The 25,857-nt window shown below is 47.3% G+C and overlaps 2 protein-coding genes and 1 long non-coding RNA gene across 7 annotated transcripts in view; 1 reads left to right on the top strand and 2 right to left on the bottom strand.

The window, feature by feature from the left end:
* Nucleotides 1-2,602: 2,602 nt before the first annotated feature.
* LOC122214899 lies at nt 2,603-5,520 on the bottom strand. The gene is made up of 3 exons (XR_006200136.1): nt 5,393-5,520; nt 4,894-5,226; nt 2,603-2,995 (listed from the first exon to the last, which is right to left on the bottom strand). It is a non-coding gene; the product is annotated as an uncharacterized LOC122214899 (long non-coding RNA).
* Nucleotides 5,521-10,165: 4,645 nt separating this feature from the next.
* TTPAL (alpha tocopherol transfer protein like) lies at nt 10,166-25,045 on the top strand. Of its 3 annotated transcripts, XM_042930893.1 has the most exons (6): nt 10,166-10,265; nt 10,767-10,825; nt 13,479-13,941; nt 16,300-16,493; nt 18,011-18,121; nt 20,737-25,045. In XM_042930893.1, the coding sequence occupies exons 3-6, from the start codon at nt 13,494-13,496 to the stop codon at nt 21,013-21,015; spliced, it is 1,032 nt and encodes a 343-aa protein (XP_042786827.1). In that variant the 5' UTR covers nt 10,166-10,265; nt 10,767-10,825; nt 13,479-13,493; the 3' UTR covers nt 21,016-25,045. The 3 variants fall into 3 exon arrangements, with proteins under 3 accessions (XP_042786827.1, XP_042786828.1, XP_042786829.1); XM_042930894.1 differs by lacking the exon at nt 10,767-10,825; XM_042930895.1 differs by having other exon boundaries at nt 10,166-10,825; nt 16,300-16,391.
* Nucleotides 10,857-25,857, bottom strand: part of SERINC3 (serine incorporator 3) — a 36,364-nt gene continuing 21,363 nt past the window's right edge. Inside the window, exons 11-12 of one of the 3 annotated variants that reach the window (XR_006200398.1) lie at nt 22,743-22,840; nt 10,857-12,603 (exon numbers count right to left, since the gene is read on the bottom strand). The gene's annotated coding sequence lies outside the window, so the exon portion shown is untranslated. Of the gene's footprint in view, nt 12,604-22,742; nt 22,841-23,961; nt 25,825-25,857 lie in introns of those variants that run through there. The other 2 variants (XM_042930891.1, XM_042930892.1) reach the window with 2 other exon arrangements.

Genomic DNA, 25,857 nt, shown 5'->3' with positions numbered 1-25,857 from the left:
CAAGGAAGGAGATATATGTCCATTTTCCCCCCTTTTAATCCTTAAAATGACCTGTGAGGCACAGATTGTTTGTAGCCTGCTTTTTTCCTCTTAAGAGTATGCCTTGGGCATCTTTCCATGTCAATAAATATAGCTGTGGCGGTAGGTACTTGATTCAAAGGCTGAGAAACTTAAACAGTCAGCAGCCACTGCCCAGGTAAAGATCAATAATAGTTAACATTTATTGAGTGCTTTATTACACACCAGGCCCTACGCTAATTGTTTAACACGAACTATCTTTCATTTGATCCTAGAGGCAATCTGGAGGTAGCTGCTAGTATTATTCAGATGAGGAATCTGAAGCTCAAAGAAGTAAAGGAACCATCCAAGGTCAGACAGCTGGTGTAAACGGCAGAGCTGGGATTCAAACCCAGGTGGGTCTGATTCTGGTGCTGGGCTCTCCACCAGCATATGGGAAGGACAATATGGGGGAGAACACAAGGGAAGGTCCCAGAGTGGAGAAAGGAGCCACTGACAAATCCTGAAGGCAGAAAGGCAGTGTAGACCGAGGCCGGGGGAGAGGCAATTTCTGAAAAGCCCTAGATCACCATGGAAGGGATGGAAGGCTTCCTGGAGGTGATATCATTTCGACTGACTCTATGTCTCCAGCCAAGAAAGGAGGGCTTTTAATAACTCCCAGCCCTTGAGTGGTTTCACATCAGACACACATGGCTTCACATACTAATTATGCCACTCTCTAGTTGAAACACACACACACACACACACACACACACACACACACAATATTGAGGTATCATTGATGTACAATAAACAACTCCTATTTAAACTGCATGATTTGCGCCACCTAGGCGGCTTAGTCGGTTAAACATCTGACTTTTGATTTTGGCTCAGGTCATGATCCCACGATTCGTGGGTTCGATCCCCACGATGGGCTCCGTGCTGACAGTGCAGAGCCTCCTTGCTCTGCACTCCTTGCAGGGCCCGTGCTGACAGTGCAGAGGGATTCTCTCTGGGTTCTTTCTCTCCCTTTCTCTCTCCCTCTCTTTCTGCCCTCCCTCCCCCTCAAAATAAACATTGAAAAATTGCATCATTTGATGAATTTTGACATATGTACATACCCATGAACCTACCACCACAATCAAGATGATGAATATCTCCATCACCCCGAAAGTTTTCCGGGGCCCCTGTGTAAGCTATCTCCTCCTAACCACACACACCCCACTCCCATCCCCATGCCACCATGGTAACCATGGAGTACTTTATTTTCACTCTAGATCACTTTAAATTTTCTGCAATTTTATAGAAATGGAATCATACAACGTGTACTCTTTTCATCTGGCTTCCTTCATTGGGCATCATTATTTTGAGATTCACCCAGGTTGTTACACACATCCATAGTTTGTTCCTCTTCATTGTTCTTTTTACTTATTATATGCATATCAGTTCGTTTATCACATTTCCCTGGGAAAGAACATTGTTTTCCCCAGTTTGGGGCCATTACAGATAAAGCTGCTAAGAACATTCAGGCGCACGTCTCTGAGTGACAGATGCTCTTGTCACCGGAAGGCAGGTGCCAGGGAGTGTCATTGCTGAGTCATGTAAGTGTATGTTTAACTTCTTCAGAAGCCGCTGCAAACCATTCTCCAAAGTAGCTGTGCTGTCCTGTGTCCCCACCAGCAGCGTAAAGAGTCTCAGTTGCCAGGGGGAGTCTTCTCCATCTTAGCCATCGTAGCTAGATGCCCTAGTGTTTCTCAACCTGCAGACCCCACTGGTGGCCCCTCAGCCTTTCTGGAGCCCAGTTTCTTCATCTGTAAAATGGAGGGAATCGTAACAGCGTCGAAAGGCAGTGAAGCTGGCACATAGGCAACACAGCACAGGGACTAGCAGACCGTCCGTGTTTCCTAAAAGCTGGCCATTTTATTAGTTGGCCCCCGACCATCCCATGGTCTGGGGCCTTACCCCAGGACACACCTTCAAACTGGGTGGTAAAAGCTGCCTCCTTTGCATGGAGTCCATGCTCCCAGCCCGGAGGAAAAATGAGAGCAGCAGGGAAGGTTCCAGGCACCATGCTGGTGCTGTGCATGGCTGAGCCTTATAAAGCCTCAAGGTGAGTGGTTGTTTTTTTCTTTTTCTAACTTTACATACGACAAAACTGAGGTGTGGTAACCAGTCGCTGGCCAAGGTCGCACAGCACTTAAGTGACTGCTGGGATTTGAACCTCGGTCAGTCTGCTTTGGGGGCTAGAAGAATCGCTAATGGCATGCCTGGCCAGCAAAATGGCCCAGTCACAAAAGTACCTCCTGAGGCTCAGGGCCATCGTTAGCCAGGTTCTCTGGAAACAGAGTCTGAGGCAGGGACTGAGTGTGTGTGATTTATTTTTTTTTTAATTTTGTAAATGTTTATTTATTTTTGAGAGAGAAAGACAGAGCATGAACAGGGGAGGGGCAGAGAGAGAAGGAGACATGGAATCTGAAGCAGGCTCTAGGCTCTGAGCTGTTGGCACAGCTCACAAGCAGCAAGATCATGACCTGAGCTAAGTCGGACACTTAACTGACTGAGCCACTCAGACACCCCAAGTACATGTGATTTATTAACAGGGGAAACTGTAAGAGAAGGAGGAACTCAGGATAGGAAGGAACCGAGCAAAGTCGTGCTCTCACATAAAGTCCTGTGAGGGGGCTGGCCTGTTGTACGTCTGGACGTCTGTCCGTTGGCTGTGAACCACTCTGTGGGTGACGAGGGTGACCTCTTGGGTGAGGTGACTTCTGAGGTCATAGTGCTCAGGAGGAGACAAAGTAAGCCATTAGACACCAACAACTGAAGCATCTAGGAGGATGGGGGTGCTGGCCCCATAAAGGAAGGGCTCCAGAGGTTCCCAGAGGCACCCACACACTTCTAATGAACCAAACTCCAGAGCGTTCTGGAACATTCACTTCCAGGCTTATTTTGGAGAACTGTCCACCTTGCTGTAAGCAGCATGTTGAACAAACCCGACCTGTGACATAATCAAAACACACCTTTATTTTTGTCTCCCAATGTCCCTTTTAAGATTAATTCAGTGAAGCGACATTTTCTTTGCCACTAGGTGACAATTCATCCCCCGTTACTTTTCTGCTCATTCTCAAGACACAGACAATTCTATAATCACTCTAGGTCACAAACACAGTAGTGATTTAGAAATTAGAATGTCCAGTAAAGCTACAAATCAAAACTCCCAGCTTGATTTGGGGTTAAAGCTTCTCCCCTCAGCCAGCTTGGCCCTTCTTCGGGCTGGCAGCCTACCCACAGTGGGGGGAAGGCGAGGAAGGTGGCTCCTCTCTTTCTCATCCCCTTCCCCACAGGTGGGGCTGAGGGGGCTGGGGAGAGAAGGTGAGGGGAGAGGATGGCTCTCACTTGACCTGCCACCATCTTGGCTGGCTTTGAGCTCTCTGGTTCTAAGAGACATTTTAAGCTGCCCCTTTTCTGTCATGGGATGCTGTTGTGGGCTCATGGGGATGGTCCAATGCTACAGCCCCTTCTCACCCTTGACCTTGATGGATGCACCTCTCTTCCTAGGGGTCCCTAGCAACTCCTTTCTCAGCCCTAGGAACCTGACATCCAACCCTAGCTTTTCGGTGCTACTACTTCTCTGTGCTTCCACAAGGCCCTAGGAGACAGGACCCAAGCTGACCCTGTGCTCATGCTGGTCCATGAGGAATACTTGGAGAACCTGGGAGCGTGGGCTGACCTCAGCACCTCCACACTCTCCAGCTCCTTCACCAGTGCAGCTGGGCAGCCCATTTCTCCCAACCTCTAGATGTCCCTGCCCACATCAGACCCCTGGGTCCCCACACAGGGGCCACATATTAAGCTCTTCAAATTGTACCCCCCTCAAGAGCCCCCATCACTCAATTCCACTCTTCTAAGAAGATGGCCACCAAAGGGTCGTTGTCCTCTCTCCCTGCCACAGGAGAACCATGAGTGGGTGTCGGGGCAATAATACATATCAGGGTTTTAAGTGGTCATGGCCAAACTTAGCAGTTGTGGGCTTTGGACTGTGCTCTTGAAAAGTTATCGATGGCTGTCACAACAGAGCATTTGAGCTACAGTGTACAAGTTACATCCACCTCCCTGGGCCTCTGTTTTCTCCTATCTTCATGAAGGTGACAATACCTACCCACAGTGTTGTTATGGGGACTGAGTGACATAGTTAATTTATAGTGTTGCCAGTATTAGGGGCACCTGGGTGGCTCAATCTGTTTAGCTTCTGACTTCGGCTCAGGTCATGATCCCACGCTTCGTGGGTTCGAGCCCTGCATCGGGCTCTGTGCTGATGGCTCAGAGTCTGGAGCCTGTGGATTCTCTCTCCCTTTCTCTGCCCCTCCCCTGCTCATGCTCTCTCTCTCTCTCTCTCTCAAAAATAAAAACATAAAAAAATTTCTAGTGTTGACAGAACTGACTCTCTAGGATCTCACAGTCACAGACCTCCAACTCCGTCCCTGGGTGACTGCTGACAAGTGATTTTCCTCTCTTGGCCTCAGTTTTCGCACCTGTCCAATGGTACTCATAAGAGCCCCTATGTGATAGCATCTCCACAAGGTTGGTGGAGTGAATATATATAAAGTGCATAGCACAGTGCCTGGCATTTGGTAAGTACTCAGTACTGCTGGACGTTAATAATACAGTGGAGGGTGGGCTGGGTGGACTCCTAAGCTGGTACTTGTGGGGCAGGGGATATGGAGTCTCCACTCTTGCTGGTCCCCTACCATTCCAGGCCCTGTTTTGGAAATGCTTCAGCCCAGCTGGGATCTGGGGCCCCTGGGAACAGATAGGACTGCCCGTACCTCCAAGCAGTCATGCTGACTCAGATTTAAAAATCAATGTGTGACCAGAAAAACACGGCTGGGCTCTCACCTCTCGTGGGAAATCTGCACAGCCAGCTGCACACATGTCTTTATCTCAAGCTCAGAGAGGTGGCCAGCCCTATTCTGGGCCCTGATTCCAAGATTTGTGAGCAAAAAGCCTTGCACACAGAGTAACAGAAGTCTCTGTCTCCTTGAGGCATGCCAGGCCTATGGGTCACAAGCTTCGCATGACCTCGTGGTTGGGGTCAGGCATGTCTGGTGCTTGCCAAGCCCTTGACTTCTCCCAGCCCTGGTCTGGACACTTCTCAAGCCAAGTCAGGCTCTGGACGGCTGGTTGGGCAACCCACGACCTCAGACTGGGTCAGATCCATCAGATGAGCATCTGTTGAAGAGTATGGAACATTTCGTTCTTTAGAATCCCAAGGGCCAAAGAGTATGAACCCTCCCCATCCACAATTTATGCCCCCCCGCCAACTACCATTTACTCTGGGCAAGTTCCTTTGCCTCAGTCCAATTTTCCCACCTGTCAAATGCAAACCAACAAGTACCTTTGCCTGCCAGGGTTGTTGTGAGATTCAGATAATGAGTGTCGGGGGTGGCACACACTGGCAGGCACTTGATGGGGGAAGTTATTCGGGCAAACAGGGACGCTGGACCAGTACATTATATATGCGGGGTTGGCGGTGGTGGGGGCGGGGGGGGGGGGGCATGGACTATGGAGGCAGAGTTCCTGGGTTCAAAACGAGGCTGCTGCACCACCTTCTGCATGACCACAGGTGACTTCTCTGAGTCTCCATTTCTTCTCTGTAAAATGGGAATAAAAATAATAGGGTTACGAGGATGCAGTTAGATGAGATGTACTGGGAACAGTGCCTGGAATGTAATAATCACTTAATAAGCATTAACTACTTTTGATGAGTCAGACATGTTGGTAATGGTGCTGAAATCACACCAGTAAGGCTGTTTGACAGGATTAACAGGGAAGAGAACTCATATTCATTGAGTACCTACTATGTACCAGGCCATATCCATATATTCAAACATGTGTATACGGACACACACACACACACACACACACACACACACACACACAGTGAGGTAGGTAGTTCTGTTTTCATCTTTTAAAAACTTTATGTTATGAAACAAATCACAGATGCGGAAAATCATACAAATTAAATTTGTAGCTTGGTGATTATTTCAGGGGCAAACGCCCTCATAACCAACACCCAGGTCAAGAAATAAAACTTTGCCAGTGACCCCAGAAGCCCCTCCATGTACCCCATCTCAATCATAGCCCTCCCCCCACAAAAGTAATTAGTAGCCTGACTTTTAGAGTAATTATTTCCTTGCTTAATCATTTGAGTGTGCATCCCTAGGATACTGTAGTTCAGTTTCGCCCATTAGAAGAAACGAAGCATGTGTTTTAAGCCGTAGATTCCCCTTATATCTCTTTCTTTTCCTTGAAATTTATCTGTTATGCTGCTTGACCCATAGAGTTCCTCAAAGTCTGGATTTTGTCTCTCAGATCCTCACAGTATACAGTTCAACATGGCCCTTTGACCTCTGCATTACTTGTATATTAGCAGCTGAGTCAGACCCAGTTTCCATCCCTCTGGTGTGATTATAGGTAGTCCTGGGTTCTTTTATCAAGAAGCACATACGTGGCTGGAGTTTGCTCTTTTTTGATATTACCTGCTACTGGGTACAACAGCTACATACATTAATTCATGGCAGCTGGCAAAATAGCAATATTGTATTATTTTGCCTTCCTGCATCAATTGTAGTAGTTTTATAAGAAAATGGTTTTCTTAATCTATTATTTGGTCACTCAGTTCCAAATTGGAAAGGTGGGACAAATACTTGACTCTTTTTTATTTCCATAGTTTCCAAGAATATAATTTGTTTCTCTGCCATCCTCAGAAGACGATCAGTTAGTGTGTTGGCTGAATATCATATGAACTTATTGGAACGTGTTTGATGCATTTCAATCAGTTGTGATTATTAGCTTTGTTGCAGCTGAAATTGTACTATCATCAGGTTGGTTTCTAAGTCCATTTGGTAGCCTCGATGGCTTATGGCTTACAATCAATCCTAAAACTGGTTCTAGGAGATTGTCTGAGCTCAGAATCACGTGCTCTGAAAACAGTGACAGCTCAGGCATTTCTGGCCGCCTTTAGCACATACCCAATGCCCAGATTTCTTTCTCCGGAGACTGGGAAGCTTGGAGGGCAGGATGTTTGCAGCCCTCCAAACCAAAATGCAGAGCAAGCTCCCCTCCCTCTGGTGATCTTTCTGCTCTCGAGTGGGGTGGTCATCACAAGTTAACAGACGTGTCATGATCCAATGTACCAGAACTCTGCACATGCCATTCTACTGAATCCTTCTAAGGACCCTCTGGACAATGGGAACCACCTGCCCCCCATTTTACCCATGAGCAAATGGATCTTTTGGAGGGTTGTTCAGTGTGTGTTACTTCTGAGTGTCCAGTGCAGAAAAGTCAAAGACAGAAGTTCAAATCTCACCTCAACCATGGATTCATCATATAAACATGGGCAATTTCTTCTTTTTCTCTGAGTCTGCTTCCCAGCCTGTAAGAACAAACAGGCAAAGTAACCTCTTAGGCAAAGTAAAATTGGGGGCTGTGCTGTCATACAGACTTGGGCCCCAAACCAGCTCTTTCATTGACTATCTTGAGCCCCTAGACAAGCGACTTTCCCTTTCTGTACAGGGGAAATGGAAAGATGTTTCCTCATCTGGACAGAGGGAAATCCTAGCTTGCTGTTCACAGGGTTGTAGTAAGGCATAATTGAAATCATACAAGCAAACTATTTAGTAGAGTGCCTGGTGTATATAATCACTCAAAATATGAAAACTCTCTTTTTGTTAATTATCTGAGACTCTTCTAATCCTGAGATAACTTGGTTCCATGATATGTAACACCAAGAGGAACCAAAAGTAATGGCCCTCAATTGAAGGATGGGGCAGGGACTTCTGGGGCATCTCTGAATCTTGTCCCGCCCTTCCCCTGCCCTTGAGACCAGGTTCTAGAACAATATTCTTCTCCTCCTGCTGGCAGTATCTGGGATTGCAACCCGGATGGTACCACCAATGGGTCCGGGGTCTGAGTGAAGGGGTTTATCCCAATGACTAGGACAGCATGGTTTGAGTGTATTGGAGAGAGAGAGAGAGAGAGAGAGAGAGAGAGAGAAACAGACTGAGTGGGGGAGGGGCAAAGAGGGAGAGACACAATCTCAAGCAGGCTCCGTGCTGTCAGCACAGAGCTTGTTGTGGGGCTCAAACTCACGAACTGTGAGATCATGACCTGAGCCAAGATCAAGAGTCCGACGCTTAACCCACTGAGCCACCACCCCTAGGACAGCATGGTTTGGATAGGATCATCCCTCGCCCTTTGGCACCAGAGCTGTCATTTGTAAAAACACTATATGCCTGGCAAGGGACAAGGTGTTTCCTCTTATGATCTTATTTAATACACTTTTTGCTCATGAGGAACCAGAGGCTTTGGAAATTTGAGTGACTTGGCTACAGTCACATAGATGGGAACAGGGTTGCCAGATAGTGGTAGGCTGGATAATGGCACCCCAAAGATATTATTGTCCTATTCTCTGGAACCTGTTAATATCTTACCTATGTGACAAAAAGAACATTGAAGATGTGATTGAGTTAATGATCTTGAGATGGGAGATAATCCTAGATTATCTGGGTGGGCCCAATGTAATCACAGGAGTCTTTATAAGAGGGAGGCAGGACACATTGTATCTGTACTCAACAATAATGTATTGTACACTTTAAAAATTGTTAAAAGTATAGATCTCATGTTAAGTGTTCTTACCACAAGAAATATTTTTAAAAATTTCAAAGAGGGGTGCATGAGGATCAGAGTCAGTAGAGATGTGCCAACAAAAAGTAAGGAGTTGAAGTGATTTCAGGAATGAGCTATGAGTTATGGAATGCAAGTAGCCTCTAGAAGCTAAAGAGGCAAAGAAATGGATTCCCTACTAAAGTCCCCAGAGAAAATGCATCCCTGTCACCACCTTGATTTTAGACTTCCGACCTGCAGAACTGTAATCGAATAAATTTGTGTCGTTTCAAGCCACTATATTATTAGCAATTTGTTGTAACAGCAACAGGAAACCAATACATAGATGGAGGGAGAAAAATAAACCAAACACAAAAAAATCAGGGTGTCCAGTTAAATTTGAAGTTCTTATAGGTAATAAATTTTTTCATCTAAGTATATCCCAAATGTTGTACAAGACATACTTACACTTAAAAAGAAATTGTTGCTTATTGGAAATTCAAATTTAACTGAAAGTTTTGTATTTTATCCTAGAAGTGGTGGAGCCAGAGCAAGAGTCAAAACTTATGATTCCCAGGCTCCCCCACTTTCCCTAAGAATCTGGGATCTGGCAGAAACTGCCATGCTTTTGTGGCCCTCGTGGATCAGTTCCTATCTCCCTAGAGCTCCTCTTGCCCCTGGGTTGGAGGAAGGAAGAGATTGTATAAGATCATCTCTTGTGTACACATTTGGGCTCTCAGTTCTCCCAGGCCACAGAATTTCTCTCTAGTAATGGTTTTGTGTCTTTTCCCACTTGAAAGAGTGACCCAGGATCTTTGTTTCAAAGCTGTAGTTGCATAAAATATATGTTGGTGGTGGTGGTTGGGGGGGGGGGGGTGGTGGTGATGGTGCTGGGGGTTTTAATGAACGGGGATGGGGCAGCAAAGCCTTTTCCAAGCTACCACTTTCTGAAGGACTTTATGAGTCCCAAAGCAGGAAACAAACAATACTCAATAGGGATTTCAAAGCAAGAATCATGTTACAGATGAGGAAACTGAGGCCTGAGGTAACTCAACTTCAGACCGATGTCCTCTAGGCTGGCATCTCCCCCTTTGCAGCAGCCAGTCCTGAAGCAAGAATCCTGGCATGCTAATCTAAGATGTCTGGGTTGGAAGCCCTTTACTTCACCAATTGCCAATTCCCCCTCCATGAAATACGGGGATTCCATAAATAGGATAATAAGACAATGGGTGTAAAACACCAGCTACATGGAGGTATGTTCTCAGAAATGGCAGCTTCCTTCCTTCTTTCTTTGGGCCTCCCTGACCCCGACTGTACACCCAAAGCGGCTCAGGCTCCCTGACCCTGCCAACTAGCCTCTCCGCAGGACTGAGTCCTCCAGAGCACAGACTTGGCCGCTAGGTGGGGACAGAGGGCCGGCACTGCGGCGGGACGATGCACATGCGCACTCACGGGCGGCGCCTCGCCTTCCCACGCCCCGCGTACGTCACTTCCGGCGCGAGGGGCCGGGCCGGCCGGGAAGGGAGTGCGGGTCGGTTTTGTGTGCGCTGCCGGACGAGGCTCCCGCCGCCGATTGACCCGCGCTCCGCCCCGTAGCCGGGCCGGTGAGTGCCCGCGAGACCGCCCGTGTGTCATGGGGGTCGGGGAGAGGGACCCCTGAGAGGGAGGGGAAACCGGAAGTGAAGGGACCCGAGGAGAGAGACCCCAGGAAATGGGACACCTGGGGAAGGGGTGACAGCCGGAAGTGGGGGGCCTCAGAAGGTTGTCGACGGGACGTGGGGTCTCTGGGGCTCCAGAAACGATGGCTTCCTGGCCTCCTCTTGGTGGGGTGGGGAGGAAGGCGATGGGTTCCAGGTGAGGAAGATTCCAGGCTTCACCGTAACAAATGGTGTTTGCACCCATCCATACGCCCATCCATCAGTTCATTCTGGAGACTGACTGAGTCCTGCTCTGAGCTTGACACTACCGAGGCCCTGGAGATTAAACAGGAAGCTCCAGGGGGAGGTAGAGCCCAGCATGGGGCTAGACGCATCCCTGCTCTGGCTCACTAGGTGTGTACCCTCCAGCACATCACTTGACCTCATATCGTCCGCTAATATTTACAGAGCACCGTCATGTGCCAGGCTAGGCCTATAGCCTATGGACACTACAGTCTGTCTCCCAGGTAAGCACTGGATTGAGGTTACAGGCATCTATTGGTGACTCCATGGAAACAGCCCAGGGTGGGTCCTGTGAACCAGGAATGTTGTTTCATTCCTCACTTAGCATTCCTCCGCCAAGCCGATTCCACTCATTCAGCAAATATTTATGGAGTGCAGATTATGTGTCTGACACTTTGTTAGGTGCTGGGTTTAGGGTGATGAACAAGACAGATAATGGATGCTGCCCACAAATTGCCTACGGTTATAACAGAGGGAGAATGCTATGCTAAAGAGCCGGTGGGGAGGCTCCTACCCTGGCCTGGAGTTGAAGAAGTCTTCCTGCTTCAAGCACCATCCTCTCTTCCCTGGGTTACTTCTGTAGCCTCTGAATGGTCTCTTTCTTTGCTTCTGTCCTTATCCCCTTACAATCCATTTGGGAGACAGCCGGGTGATCCTTTAAAATATAAATCAGATCACGTCACTCCACTCAGATAGCCTCCACCAAACTCAATAACAAAGTTCTTAATGGCCCTCAAAGCCCTGTGCCTATGGGGCCCTCAGTACCTCTATAAATTCATCTGCTAATACTCTCCACCTGGCTCGTTTGGCTCTAGCCAGACTGGCCTCCTGTCTGTTCTTCGCAAAAGCCAGGTGTGTTCCTGCCTGTGGCTTTGCCCTTATTCTCCAGATACCTACATGGCTTGTTCCCTCATCTGCTTCGTTTTGCTCAAATGTCATTTGGGTGAGGACTTCTCTGACCATCCTATTTAAAATTGCAGCCCCAATTCCCAGGTACCTCCAAGCCCCTTCTCTGCTTTACTTCTCATCATAACACTTTTGTCTGGTAGATTACACAGTTTATTTCACTTATAGTCTGCCTCTCCCGCTAGAATCTAAGTTCAACAAAGGCACTTTTTTTTTTTTTTTTTTTTGCTTGTTCACTAGTGTATCTCCAGTGCCCGGAGGAGAGCCTGGTACATAGGAAGTACTCAATATTTGTTGAGTGAATGAAGTGGCATTTAAGTGGGACTTAAGGATGAATGAGTATTAGGTGAAGAACTGGAGGAAAAGCATGCTGATCACAGAAAACAGGATGTGAACAAGACAAGAAAACCCAGCTTTGGAAGGGAGTGAAAGCAGCTGGGTGGGGCTGGAGGTTAGAATGCAAGGGACAGAGCGGGCAGACCTAACATTTAGGGGGAGTTACCTGGTCACCGCCCACATGAAGAGACCCCTGAGATGGTCCTTGCTTTCCTGGTTGAGCTTGGGAGTCAGGGATCGGTGGCAGTCTGTGGACAAGAGCTTGGGCTTTGGAACTGGGCAGCTGCTACCACCTTATTCCTGGAATATCTAAAAACAGCTGTTTTGTTTTTGTTTTTTATTCAATAAATGTATTAGTTCAGATCTTCCAAGAAGCAGACACCAGGATGAGGTGAGACAGGCAAGAGATGAATTGGAGGTAGTGCCTGTGAAGCATAAAAGGGAGGGGAACTGGAGAAGTCAGGGAGAGCCTTCAGACAATGATCCGAATCTACCCCCTGAGAGGGAGGTTTGGGTAGGAGGTCATGGACTGCAGTCCCACGGAAGTTTCGGCCAGGCTGATCAGGAGTCTTCAAGGCAAAGTTGCCTGTTAGAGGAAGCCCGCGTTTCACTCAGTCACTGGCTGGGGACAGTCTGTGGAAAGTGTGGCATCTACCTGGATGGTGGATCCAGAGGGCTGGCAGCTGGGGTCATTCATCAGTTATGCTCCATCCCAGCGGGAGAGTCCATCAGCATGGTTTCACGGCCATCAGGATAAGTCCTACGTGTATATGGTAGAAAAGTCAAATGGTACAGTAATAAGTCTCTCTCTTTAAATGTCCAGCTGTCCAGTACTGCTCCCTAGACAGAACCATTGATAACAGTTTTCTTGTATTTCCTTCCAGAAATTTTAGGTGAATTCACAAGTATATATGAATACATTTTTAAAATATAAATGAGATTATACCCATTATTCTGCATCTTGCTTTCCTTTCCGTAGTGTGTCATTTATAAAGGCCTGCTTAATTCCTTTTTATGAGTGAATAGTATCCCATTCTTATAATATTATTTAACCAGTCTCCAACTGGTATGCAGTTAAAATGTTTCCTATCTTTTCCCATTATAATTAGCCCTTGAAGTGATCATCCTTGGGTGTCTGTTTTGCACACACATGCAAGTGTATGTCCTAGAAACGGGATGCTGGGCAACAGGTGTGTGGTTTTAAATTGTGGCCCGGATCAACAAGCTGCCCTCCGAAGAGGCTATGCCAGTTTATTCTCTGACCAACAGCAAGCATATCAGCAAAAATATCAAGTATTTTCACCAGTTTCAGACTTTTGATTCACATTTCCTTAATTATGAGTAGACTGAGCAACCGTCCCTACATCTGTCAGCAAGGCCACGGTGTTTGGTGAGGAGTGTCCATGCCCTGCTGTAGCTGCCCGGGGGCCTCCGTGGAAATGTGGGCTTCGTTCAGTCTGGGGTTGGACCTGGGCACGTGGTTCAGATCAGTTCGTTGCCCCAGTTGAGAACCACTGCTCTGACAAAAGTATGCCTGTCCCCCCCCTCCCCCCCCCCCCCCCCCCCCATTGTGCTGCCCTGAAACGAGCAGGGCCGGACTCTGTTAACTTGGCTTTGGGGTTGGTGTCTTGGCAGGGATCCTGGTAGCTAATGTCCGAAGAAAGCGACTCTCCGAGGACCAGCCCCTCTGCGGCCTCACTCTCGGAGAATGAGCTGCCGCCGCCACCTCCCGAGCCCCCGGGCTATGTGTGCTCACTGACAGAAGAACTGGTCACCAAAGCCAGAGAAGAGCTGCAGGAGAAGCCAGAATGGAGACTTCGAGACGTGCAGGCCCTCCGTGACATGGTGCGGAAGGAGTGTCCGAACCTGAGCACGTCCCTGGATGACGCCTTCCTGCTGCGCTTCCTCCGAGCCCGCAAGTTTGATTACGACCGGGCCCTGCAGCTCCTGGTCAACTACCACAGCTGCCGGCGAAGCTGGCCCGAAGTCTTCAATAACCTGAAGCCCTCGGCCGTAAAGGATGTCCTCGCTTCTGGCTTCCTCACCGTGCTGCCCCACACCGACCCCCGCGGCTGCCATATCCTCTGCATCCGCCCAGGTATCGCCCTAGACTCTTCGGGCGCGTGCATCCCGGCCGTTTGCGATGTTGTGTGTCTGGCGCCCTCTCTCCCTTATATTTTCCTGTTTGTTTTCTCCCTGTTACAGCCAAAGCTCTTCTGATTACAAATGACAAAAAACTACTCAACCTGGCTTAGGAAAAAAAAAAAAAAAAAAAAAAAAAAAAAAGGGAGGAGTTAGTCTAGAAAGACATGAGCATCCCGAGGAACCAGCGAGCTGAAGGTGTAGCTCTCACTGAGCCCGGCACCCCAGAACCAGGATCCAGTTCATTCCCCCATCGTGAACTAAGCCAGCCATTCTCCCTGTCCTGCCTGTGTCTGTCAGTCTGTGCATCTCTCTGGGCCACACGTTCCTGCTGTCCTGTGCATATCTTCTTCACCCTTCATTCTGTAGAGTGGCTTTTGCTTCCTCTGTGCACATGGTGAGCTCTGGTATCGCTCCACGCACAGTCCCGGTTTCTAGCGATGGCAGTCTGGTGGGCTGAGAAGACTGCCTCGGTCACAGGGTACAAAGCAGGGCTGCCAGGAGCCCCCCACCCCATCCCTCCTTTGTGAGTAGGTGAGGTAGACATCAGTGGGGGTGGGCAGTCCAGTCTGTCCACCCTGTGCCTCCTCCCGCCCCCTCCTTTCCTCTACTTTGTTAAGCCATCCATGGACTTTAGATTCTGTTTTCCATCTTAGCACTTTGTGGTATTAATCAGGACATCTCGTAACACTCCTCTTAAAAGGACGCCTGAAGGGGAATAGAGACCTCCCTGTGCCTTCCTCTGCCTTGAAGTTCCATGTCACCAGGTGCTTTGGTCATTTACCAAACCCTCTTTGGAGATTAAACCATCCTCTTGAGCCCTTAGTGTGTCCCAGGCACAGTGTTAACTGATTTATCTGCTATTTTAGACACTTGCCAAAACTGGGATTGTTTACCTTATTTTTTATTTTATTTTAAAATAAGCAATGCAGTGGAGATTTTAGGGCATCGGGAGCCCTAGGAGATTTTAGGGCATCGGGAGCCCTAGGAACCAGTCAGCTGTGGTTTTTTTTCAATTTTTTTTTTTTTCTGCTACTCCTCTGTACTCAACTCATAAGGATATTACAAAACAGATTAGCACACTGATTTCACCTCTTTGCTTGCGTGGTTTCAACCCTTTGCTTGCGAGGTGGATTTTCCTGATGTGTCTAGAGCAGAGCTAGACCCTTCCCACCAATGCAACTTTTTAGGAGGAGGCATACACAGGAGGTTTTGTTGTCAACTGGCTATTAGCTTTGCCTTTTTATAAGCTCTTTTGGGACATATGTGACTGAAAAGGATGACATCCAGTTATGTAGAAGCAGCTCTAATTGGCAGCAACATTAAACAGCAAACTGGCACAGTTTTTGGACAAAGACTTTTTCCGTAGGAATGTTGCGCATATTTCATATCCCCTTGGTGGTGACAGTCACGTGGAGTTTTATCTTCCTAAGAAAAGGACACACCGGTCTTGGTGGGATTTTCTTGAGAATAGTGGTTAATAGTCAAAAGCTGTCATTTCCATCTTCTTCCCAGAGAAAGGAAGGACTCCTTAAATATATAGGGAATATTAAAGAAGCATCCAGAAAGGGGACTTTGCTCAAACCACAGCACTGGAAAGCTGTCTCTATCTCTGCCTCCCTTGGTACAGGCTTCAGTGTCAGGCCAGCTCTTGCCTCGTGGGGCCCCTGAGTCTCTGGCTCCTGGCCTCACCACTACCAGAGGGAAGAGAGATCTTTTCTTTCCAAAGGGCCGAGGTCCCAGAATTGAGTCCCTTTGGCTCTGTTTGATCTGGCTTGGATCACATGCTGTGGCTAGGACGAGGTAAGACCCGCATTGACCAAGCCCACCTCTGCAGTCAGGAGTCAGGTCAGTTTTACCCAAACTGCCCGGATAGCATGGAAAGAGGTAGCTCAGGGTGAAGGTATAAAAATCTGGGGACACATCTGTTGGCAGAAGGCACAGATGTCCATTAAGGTTAGTGTTATTATCCCATTCTGCTGAGGAGATGTGGGCTCAGAATGAGGAAGTAACTCACCCAGGGTCACACAGCTAGTTAGTTGCAAACCCCTGGGTGTGTCTGACTTCAGAGCTGATGCTTTTAACCGCAGCACCCAATGGCATTTCCACTTCACAATGTGTTGCTGTATTTGGAATTAAGAACATCAGCTGTTGCTTAAGGCGTCCCATTTACTAACCTAAACAGAGTCAGGCCAGTAGAATATCTTTCTTTCCATCTTTAAACAAGAGTTCTAGCAAGGAGATCAATCTTAGCCTGTGGGTTACCTGTTTGTATTCATCTCTGTAACATTCTGTCTGTTTCTTATGACCTCAGACAGATGGATACCGAGCAACTATCCAATTACCGAAAACATCCGAGCCATATACTTGACATTAGAAAAACTCATTCAGTCTGAAGAAACCCAGGTGAATGGAATTGTAATTCTTGCAGACTACAAAGGAGTGAGCTTATCAAAAGCATCTCACTTTGGCCCTTTTATAGCCAAAAAGGTGATTGGCATCCTTCAGGTATGGCCCTTGTCTGTTGTGTGCCTGCTCCATGATGGTTTTGGCTTTCCCCAGGGCCTGTCCGTTTACCACAGAGCCCACGTGCTACACAAACCCCACTTCTCCAATGACCTGAAAGATGCAAAAGCATTATGGGAAGAAATGTAGGTGCCCTATTTACCACACACTCTCGTCAGGTTCTCCAGTAGTTTCTGAGGTGCCTTCAGTCTGGGCAAGATCAGCTTTAGGGCAAGAGCCCAAACAACCAGAGAAATGCTTTCTGCACGTTTTTTGAGGGGTTCTTTGCTCCAGAAGACAGAGGAGCACTTCGAACAAATGAAACTGAGAATCTGTGTTTCCATCTGACTGCTAGAGCCTGTCCTGCCCTCTGGGACCTAGGGCCGGGGAGCCTTTTGGACTGTTTTGGACAGATGCTTTCACATTTCGCGTGTTCTGTATTTCAGAACACAAGTGCCGGGAACCGGAAAGTTCCTCCCATATGTGCACCGTGTTCAACGGTTTGCAGTGTGCTTTTATAGTCATTATCTCATTCAGTCCTACAGGGAGTCCTCTGAAATAGACAAGGCAAGAATTTGTGTTCCTTTTTAGTATACGTGCTGCCTAAGCGAGCACGAATTACTTTTCCTTTTAGGTGGATGGGGACCCCAAGCCCTCACAGGCGTAGCCTGGCCTGAGTCTCCCAGCTGTAACAGTTTTGGCTCCTCATTCCCCCCGACTAGCTTGTGGGTGCAGTCTCTCGTGAGCTGTGGGGCACCAGACAAATAACAGTTTCCTCTCCGAATCCCACAATGTGTGTAAGCCCCTACTGTTACCAGGCTGATTATTTCGACATCAGTGTTACATTTGGTCGTTATCAGAAATGTGAATTCTGGCAACGAGCTAATACTCTGGCTTTCCTGAGCTCCCACTCTTCTTTTGATCTACTGTGTAGATTCAAGTATCAGCATAATGAGTTTGGATCATATTTTCTAGTCTTGGAAGGTAATCTGGGGGAAAAAAAGTCCCAGGGTTAAATAAGTTTGGGAGGTGCGGTGTAGCATGTCCCTTTCTTGTGAATGTGACTGTAAACATTTGCATGTGAACAGTGTCACATTTAAGGAAACTATGTGACTCTGTGATCTGCTACTCTCAAACCTACCTACTGTGGAACCTTTTTTCCAATCACACCTAGTACTGTCCTGAGAAATACTCTTTGGGCGACACTGATCCTGAAGGTCTGATGTTTGCTACATTGATCCACAGGCTCTGGCCTTTTTATGCCCCCCCTCGCCCCCCCTCCACCCCTATAAGAGGAGCAGCTCTGCACTTATTTGCCTAAGTCTAGGTCCCAAGAGACTCTTTCTCTGAGGCTTGTCTTTCTGGCTAGACCCCACGTGGGCCATCTTTGATGAGGCCCTGAGAATCACACCAAACCAATTTGGGGGCCTAATGAAGAAGACTTAAATGAGAAAGGCAGACTGTGGAAACAGTCTGCAGGCACCCGACCTGTTCTAACACCTCCTTCCCTTCCCTCACAGGATGGCTTCCCCATTCGGATAAAAGCAGTCCATGTAGTGAATGAACCTCGAATATTTAAAGGCATTTTTGCCATCATAAAACCATTTCTGAAGGAGAAAATAGCAAACAGAGTAAGTGATGATTCTGTTAACTTGATACTTTAACTTTTTTTTTGTTTTTGCTCCTTTATTGGTGACATTGATAAACTTCTTTATTATTTTTGCCCTGGAGTGATTAATTTGGAAAGTACAGAGTTACAGATAAACTAAATGAACAGTCTTTTCTGTGAGAAGAAGATAAAATTAATCAGAATATTTGGCAGTGGAGAGAGCAGAGTGGGATTGGTATCGTAAGAGCTTCTCTGCTCTGTAGTCATTTAGACTTTTTAATATCCTGGCCTGGGCACTGCGAACCAACATTGTATTTTGTGTGCAAGAGGGCATGGAAAAGCATAGTATCAGGCAGATAGTTGAAAAGTTATGGCGATTTCTTACTACAGCTTCTTGGGCTTTAAAAACGCTATTTTCGGGGCGCCTGGGTGGCTCAGTCGGTTGAGCGGCCGACTTCAGCTCAGGTCATGATCTCACGGCCCGTGAGTTCAAGCCCCGTGTCAGGCTCTGTGCTGACAGCTCAGAGCCTGGAGTCTGTTTCAGATTCTGTGTCTCCCTCTCTCTGACCCTCCCCCGTTCATGCTCTGTCTCTCTCTGTCTCAAAAATAAAATAAACGTTAAAAAAAAAAATTTAAAAAAAACCAAAAAAACGCTATTTTCAAGGCCTCCCATTTACCTGATTTGTTGTCTTGCTATATCAAGTTTGTGGAATAATTCAAGGTTTATGAGATTTGTGAGTTGTAGCTTACCTGTTATTTAACAAAGGATAGATGGTTCTGACCTAGGAGAGCCACGTCTTCTCCCTCAGCCTCTCTGAGGACTGCAATTAAATGTGGTTCGTATTTTTCTCCTTCTTCCCCAGGCCTATGAATATTATGGTCCCTCCAAAGATGGTCTTGAATTTTGTACTCTTTTCCTGTTTTTTATTTAAAAAAAAATTCTTTTTTTTTTTTTTTTTTTTTACATTTAGTCATTTTTGAGAGACAGAGACACAGCACAAGTGGGGGAGGGGCAGGGAGAGGAGGAGACACAGAATCCAAAGCAGGCTCCAGGCTCCGAGCTGTCAGCACAGAGGCCAACACGGGGCTCGAAATCATGAGCTGTGAGATCATGACCTGAGCCGAAGTCGGACGCCTAACCAACTGAGCCACCCAGGCGCCCCATGTACTCTTTTTCAAAGAGGAAACACATAGAGATAGAATCTCAGGGTTGCAGGAGAAGGAATTTAAAATCCAGACAAGGGGGCACCTCACTGGCTCAGTCAGTAGAACATGCAACTCTTGAATCTTGGGGTTAGAAGTTCCAGCCCCATGTCGAGTGTAGAGATTACTTAAAAATAAAATTTTAAATAATAGTAATAATAAAATAAAATCCAGATTCCGGGACCTTTTTCCTGAAGATTTTAACTCCAGTTTAGGGGTGAAGCCCAAGAGTCTGTGTTTTTAAACTCTACTTAAGGTAATTCTGATGCAGTTTGGCTTGAGAATTGCTAACTTAGTAGCATCCCTGCCTAGTACCTGGAGATACTGTTTGGAACCTTTTTTTTTTTTTTTATTCTATTTTAAAATTTTTTTTAAATGTGTATTCATTTTTGAGACACAGAGCACGAGCGGGAGAGGGGCAGAGAGGGAGGGAGACACAGAATCCAAAGTGGGCTCCAATCTGTCAGCACAGAGCCCGACACGGGGCTCGAACTCACAAACTGTGAAATCATGACCTGAGCCAAAGTCAGATGCTTAACCAACTGAGCCACCCAGGCACCCCAGGCTGCCAAAGCAGCCTTTGGAAGAGGCCTTTTATACCTATGAAATGACCGTATCTGTGGTCCATTATCCTGTTCATTTCATCCTTCATATGCTCATTCACTCATTCAAAAATATGTATCACTTAACTACTATGTACAAGTATGTTCTAGATGAGCAATATATAGACCAAAATCTCTGCCCCCTGGGAACCTTGCATTCTAGAGAGAGACACGGACAGCGGATGTGTATTACCTAGTATTAAAATGTGGTAAGTGCTATGGAGAAAAATTCAGCAGAGAAATGGGATAGTACAGAACGGGGGCAAGGGGTTGTAGCCTTCAACAGGGTGGTTAGAGGTGGCATCGCTGAGAAGCTGGCCTTGAGCAAAGACCTGAGGGAGTGAGCATAAAGATAAGAGAATCAGCAGTGGCACTGCCCTGAGGTGGGAGCACATCCGCAGAGGGAGGAGGGAGACAGAGGAGCAGCAAGGGCAAGACTATGCCAGGCCCTGTGGGCGTGAGGTGGGAGCGTTGGCAGGTTGTACAAAGAGGAGCGGCACCGTCCAGCACTGAGAAGAGCTGAGATTGTAGGACAGGCTGTGAGTAGGAAGACCAGGTCAGAAGCTATCGTGGGAAACCAGGGGAGAAGCCCTAGCGGCATGGTTCCAAAGGGGTCGAATCTCGGATATATTTTGAAGGGCCAGCCAACAGTGCATGGGTTATAAGGAAGGGAATTAAGGGTCCTCGGGCTTTTTGAGGAACTGGAAGGGCGAAGTTGCCGTCAACTGTTCCTTTATAAGGTCAGCAGATGTCTGAGCGCCTACCTATCCTGCAGGCCACCGATCCTGATTAACCTGAGGACACGTGTGTTTCCATCTCATCCCCCCTTTAGTTTTTCCTCCACGGGTCTGACCTGAACTCTCTCCACACAAACCTTCCAAGAAGCATCCTCCCCAAGGAGTATGGGGGCACGGCTGGAGAGCTAGACACCACCGCCTGGAACGCGGTGCTGCTGGCCTCGGAGGAGGACTTTGTGAGAGAGTTCTGCCAACCTGTTCCCGTCTGTGACAGCATCCTGGGCCAGGCCCTGCCGCCCGAGGGGCTAAGCTCAGACGCGCAGTGTGATGATTCCCTGCGGGCTGTGAAGTCACAGCTATACTCCTGCTATTAGCCAGTCCTCTGTGAGTGCCACCATCTTTAAATCCTTGCCTTTTGCTTTGGAGAGGCACAAGGAGAATTTGAGGTGCCACGGAGTCAGTCTTGCTCCTTGTCATTGAATTGCATCCTGTGGGGCTCTGAGGCTGAGCCACGGGGTAAGCCATTGGTTACTTGAATTAATCCACGGAAGACACGGAAAATGTCCTCAGTGATTCCCAAATGTTTGGAATCTCGGTTTGCAACCATTAATCTGGAAGCTGTATCTGGTTCTTACAGATGTCGGAACAAGAAAAACCAGGACCAAAGTCACTTTGGTCCCACATTCAGGAGAAAACAACCTGACTGGCCAGTGGCGACACGCCTGTGAAATAACTTGGCCGAGCCTACCAGGTGGCCACACGTGAGACTTTGGGAATTTGTCTTTCGCATGAACCCTAACTAAAGACCTCTGTCGCTCATCGTGAAATTTCTAGTTTGAGGTCCAGACCCCAGCTGCCATCACCGCGTTTGGAAAGCACCTTAACTCAATCGTGGGAGCATCAGGACATAAGCAGCACTTCATGATCAAATTTGGGAGCGAGACTTCAAAGCACCTCTGGGATTCACTGGTTGACTCTTGCAATAGAAACTGAAGTTTTCCCAAACCCATAAAGCCTTAGCCCTTGTTCTCAATAGAATCATACAGGATCCTAGAGGTATATGATTTTACTCAACCTGAAACACTGGATGTGAGGCCTGAGTAGCTAAAAGAATTCTGGCCCAAGAATTAAGAGACCAGGGCTCCAGCCCCAGATGTGTGACTGTAGACAAGACCTGGGCCTCTGTGGGCCTCACCTTTCTCATCTGTAAAATGAGGCTGGATGAAATGATGCCTAGGGCTTTGGCATGACATTCTGGGATTTGGTTTAGTTACTGAATGTTAGATGTTGGCTTTCTGCCTAGAAAAATTGGTTTTCTTGCCTCTAGATGCAAGTGGTTGGATCTTGTTTTGTGGTACATCTGGGCCTCTCCAAGAGGCGTATGTCACCATCTGGCCCTGCCTTTAAGGAAACTAGTATGTATATTCTTGGGACCTGGCGATAACGAACTTCCTTCTTGTAGGGAGGATTAAACTTGAAAAGGGCAGGTGAGATGACCAGGGTTTGTATGAATTCCTTCTATCCCTGAGGCTCTGGTGGTACCTTGTAAACCTGGCAGTGGGGAATGGTTAAATGACTTGAGTGGGATTCTTAAATTTTGGTCTCTGGAAATGATTGCAAGGGCAGGTTATTGCTGGATCACTTCTGGGGCCCCCACCCTCGCAGACCGTCTTGAGTCTCTGCCTCTGGTGTGGGTGGACAGACCTTATCCAGCGAGACTGAATGTTAGTTCTGCGTTTCAGCACTTTAGACCTTTTCTGTCAAAAATTTAGCCTTAGCCCACGCATCAAATTAAGTGGTTCATTTGGTGGCTTTTGACCTATTTTCTTTTGTATTCATTCCTTGAAAGTCATGGCGTTAAAAAGTGACGAGTACTGTGTGTTGTGTAAGTACCTTCTCCATGCATTTACTAGACCACCAGGCAAGGGGGACAGCTCAGTTAGGTAGAGAACGGTACTCTGAAATGCAAAGGCCAGTCTATTGTTAATAAGCTCTTCATCTGTATAGTACTGTTTAAAATGTCTGGAGAAGTTGGTGGTGGAAATTATTCACCTCATTAGTGCCAATTCCAGAGAAAGATCCTTTCACCATAGATACTAACCCTGAATCCTCGTGGGACCTGGCATAGCTGGAAATACCCAAGTGCATACCCCTGGCAGCCTCCGGTTCCATCTGCTGATGACAGTGTGACCAGCATTGCTGAAAAGATCAAAATAGCACAAGTAGGATGACTAAAGTAGATGGTTCAGAACCCAACTGCTTGGAGGTGGGAATTGGTTAGAGGCTTTCTCACATCTCAAAGAGGAAAGAGTTTAAAAAACAAAACCAACAGCAAGCTACAATGAAGGACAAATGAACCATTTGGCCCCACCAGGTTTCCAAAGTTTAAACTCTGTATTGCATTCCTGGCCGGTTTTGCCCGTGTCTATTTGACTGCAGAAGTTTACATGTATTTAAGCTCACCTGGACAAGTATGTCAGAGACCAGGATGCTGCCCGTTTCCGAGGCCTCTCCAGTTGGACCAAGGAGCTGTTGCATTCAGCTTCTGAAAGGAGTCAGAGCTAAGATCTGTCTGCCTTCTGCAGCTTCAAAGAGAGATCAAATAGCTTTGACACCTCAGGAGGTTTGAACCAAGCTGTGAAACTGGGACTGCTTGGGTGAAAATCAAGGCAGTTTCTGTGTGGCTTCGCCAGGCATTTGTGTAAAGTTTCCCTAGCAGGGTGAGGGAACAACCAAGGGAGCACCCAGTGAGCCTGACTCGGTAGTGGGGGTACACTGATGGGCCAAATGAGGGAGCATCCGGAGACCTGGGAGTGTCTTCCTTCAGGGAAAAATTCTGGCCCATTTCACCAACACCTGAAAAGTAACTTTTCCCCAAATTCAGGGCACTGTGGTATAGAAAAGGGAAAGGAATGGTGTATCAGGAGACCCGAGTAATGGCTTTATGTTACCGTGGCCTTGGATGAGCCACTGAACACCCCTGAATCACATGATAAAAAGGATCTACACTCAGCTCTGAACCCTCTGTTTTCGGCATCAATTGGCTTTACTGCTACAGGGACATTGTACTCTGCCTTTTGGAGGCCTTTCCTGCCTCCCCCCTCCTCCCCTGCCAATCTGGGTTACTTTATAGGAAATGTAGGTCTGAATGAATCGACATCTGAAGCTGTCGATGCCAAATGACTCTGTCAACTTAGGTAAGATGGGGGTCTTCTTCCTCTTCTTATACAGAATCTGGAAAATTGTGTCTCTTCCTGGAATCCTATTCTGCCTTCACAGGGGGAGGCTGGAAGAAAGCTACGGAAACAACTGTGCACACCTCTGGCTTCTCTGGAGTTTATTTGCTTTTGGCAGAAGTGGCTTTAGCGTCCCCAGACTTCATCTTGCTTTTACAAGGAGCCACATGTCCTTAGAGGTTTACAAACACTTCGGCTTGTTAAGATACTACATTTCTGCCAGAGAGAGAGGACAGCAAGAGGTATTGTCCCTGAACTCCTGTAACATACTGAGCCTTTCTGAATTCTCCCTGGGTGGGCAGTTTCTTTAAATGCCACGGGATTCTCAAGGTCAGTCATGAGATTACTTTTTCATTTGGGGAGGCAAAACCTGTAGTACTGTTGTGGCATTATTAGAATACTTCATTTTAAAGTGTTCAGCTTTTAAGGTTTTCTCTCGAAGCCCCCTCTTCCATTTAGGAAGTGAAGTGTTAACCAAGGTCATGGCGTAAGTGTGGCTGTTCTGTGGCCTGAGGTATGTGGAGACACCAAACAGAAACCTCTCAGCTGTTTGGGAAAGATGTCCGTTCTGGTGATGCCTCTCAGTGTGGGGATCTGGTAATTTCATAAATCCATAAATCCAAAGTAAATTCCTTCCTATTCTCCCGACTCAGCAATGGTTTGCTTGACAGGCCAAGTAACGGGCGTCATCAGATCCAAATTCCTCCTTAACAGATCTGGTTCCACAGGAAGGCCCGGTGTGGCTCGCGGATGGAGATGCTAGTGATGAATTTACCGTTTGACGGCTGCTTTTCCTTTGGTCTCCCTGGCCAGCATGTTTAGCTGGGCAGAAACTCAGCTGCCATTGGGGATTCTTGTGGATTCGCTTACAGCTCGTGGCAGTGGAATACCCACAACCTCTCTCCGACACCACTCCGACAGGGCCGGAAGGTGGGCTAATTTTCTGACCAGACTGGGGCACCGTTTCAGCCGCTGGTCACATTCCTCGCTTCAAACTGAAATTCAGTTTAGCTTTGAGTGTATGGACACGTGGTGGAGGATTCATCTACTTCAGTGTTTGTTCTGACCAAAAAGTTTATTTTTCTAGTGCATTTTCTAAGTCAAAGTGGTGAAAACATGTAACTTTAGTATGCATGACTGGGTCTGAAACAATAAAAAATCCCCGTAGGTTATGCGTGGAGTCCTTTCGTGACAATGACAGCTCGGACAGAGGTTCTGAAGTTTTGTGATTCACGGTACATGGCGGCTTGGGCAGAGCCTCCCTCCGCGTCAGATAGGGAGAGGCCCTGTGGCAACACCATGCACCTGTAGACTTGGGGCTGGCCACCTCCGAAGATCGTGCGCACTTAGAAGACCCCAGCATATACAGAGAATGGTGCTCACTGCACACAATGGTAGAGACGACATGCAAATGTTTCAGTTCTTAAGGCCCAGCTGTACTTTCTGGAGGGGGCTCAGATTCTTCCAGGGATAGCTAACAGTTCCTGGTGCCAGTAAGCGCTGGGCATCCATTACGTTAAGTGTTTCACATAGATAACTTCATTTAACCTTTAAGCGTACTTAATTAAGTAATAGTACTGCCAGGTACAGAGAAGGAGGTACAGAGGGAGGGAAACGAGGTACAGAGAAGTTAAGCAGCTTGCCCAAGGACACACAGCAAGCCAAGTAGTGGAGCTGGGTTTCAAAACCAGGTAGTCAGACTGGAGCCCAGTTTCTCTTGATGGTTAGAGCCAGGCCGTGCGTGCCTTTTACTGTCTGATCCGATGATTCGAAATACTCTCCTGTTTCAAGTATGATCCTGGGCTTCAACATGCTGACATTATTTATGCTTATGTATAATTCAGCACTCACGTGTACAATTCACTGGAGTCTTGAGTAATACCAGGTTTCCTAGCAACAGGCCAAGTTATTCTTAGAGTACAGCCAAGCAAACAGGGATACTGCTCCCTAATTTTCAAAGGAAATTTGTTATTTCAAATT

This window comes from Panthera leo, chromosome A3 (assembly GCF_018350215.1).
Source record: "Panthera leo isolate Ple1 chromosome A3, P.leo_Ple1_pat1.1, whole genome shotgun sequence".
Taxonomy (NCBI): domain Eukaryota; kingdom Metazoa; phylum Chordata; class Mammalia; order Carnivora; family Felidae; genus Panthera; species Panthera leo.
This window is presented reverse-complemented; position numbering and strand designations above follow the sequence as displayed.

What these genes read in the sequence shown, in the direction of transcription:
- TTPAL (XM_042930894.1), top strand. Translation starts at nt 13,494, where the DNA reads ATGTCCGAAGAAAGCGACTCTCCGAGGACCAGCCCCTCTGCGGCCTCA. An exon ending in TATCCTCTGCATCCGCCCAG is followed by an intron (nt 13,942 to 16,299) that starts GTATCGCCCTAG and finishes TTATGACCTCAG; the next exon opens with ACAGATGGATACCGAGCAAC. An exon ending in AGGTGATTGGCATCCTTCAG is followed by an intron (nt 16,494 to 18,010) that starts GTATGGCCCTTG and finishes CTTCCCTCACAG; the next exon opens with GATGGCTTCCCCATTCGGAT.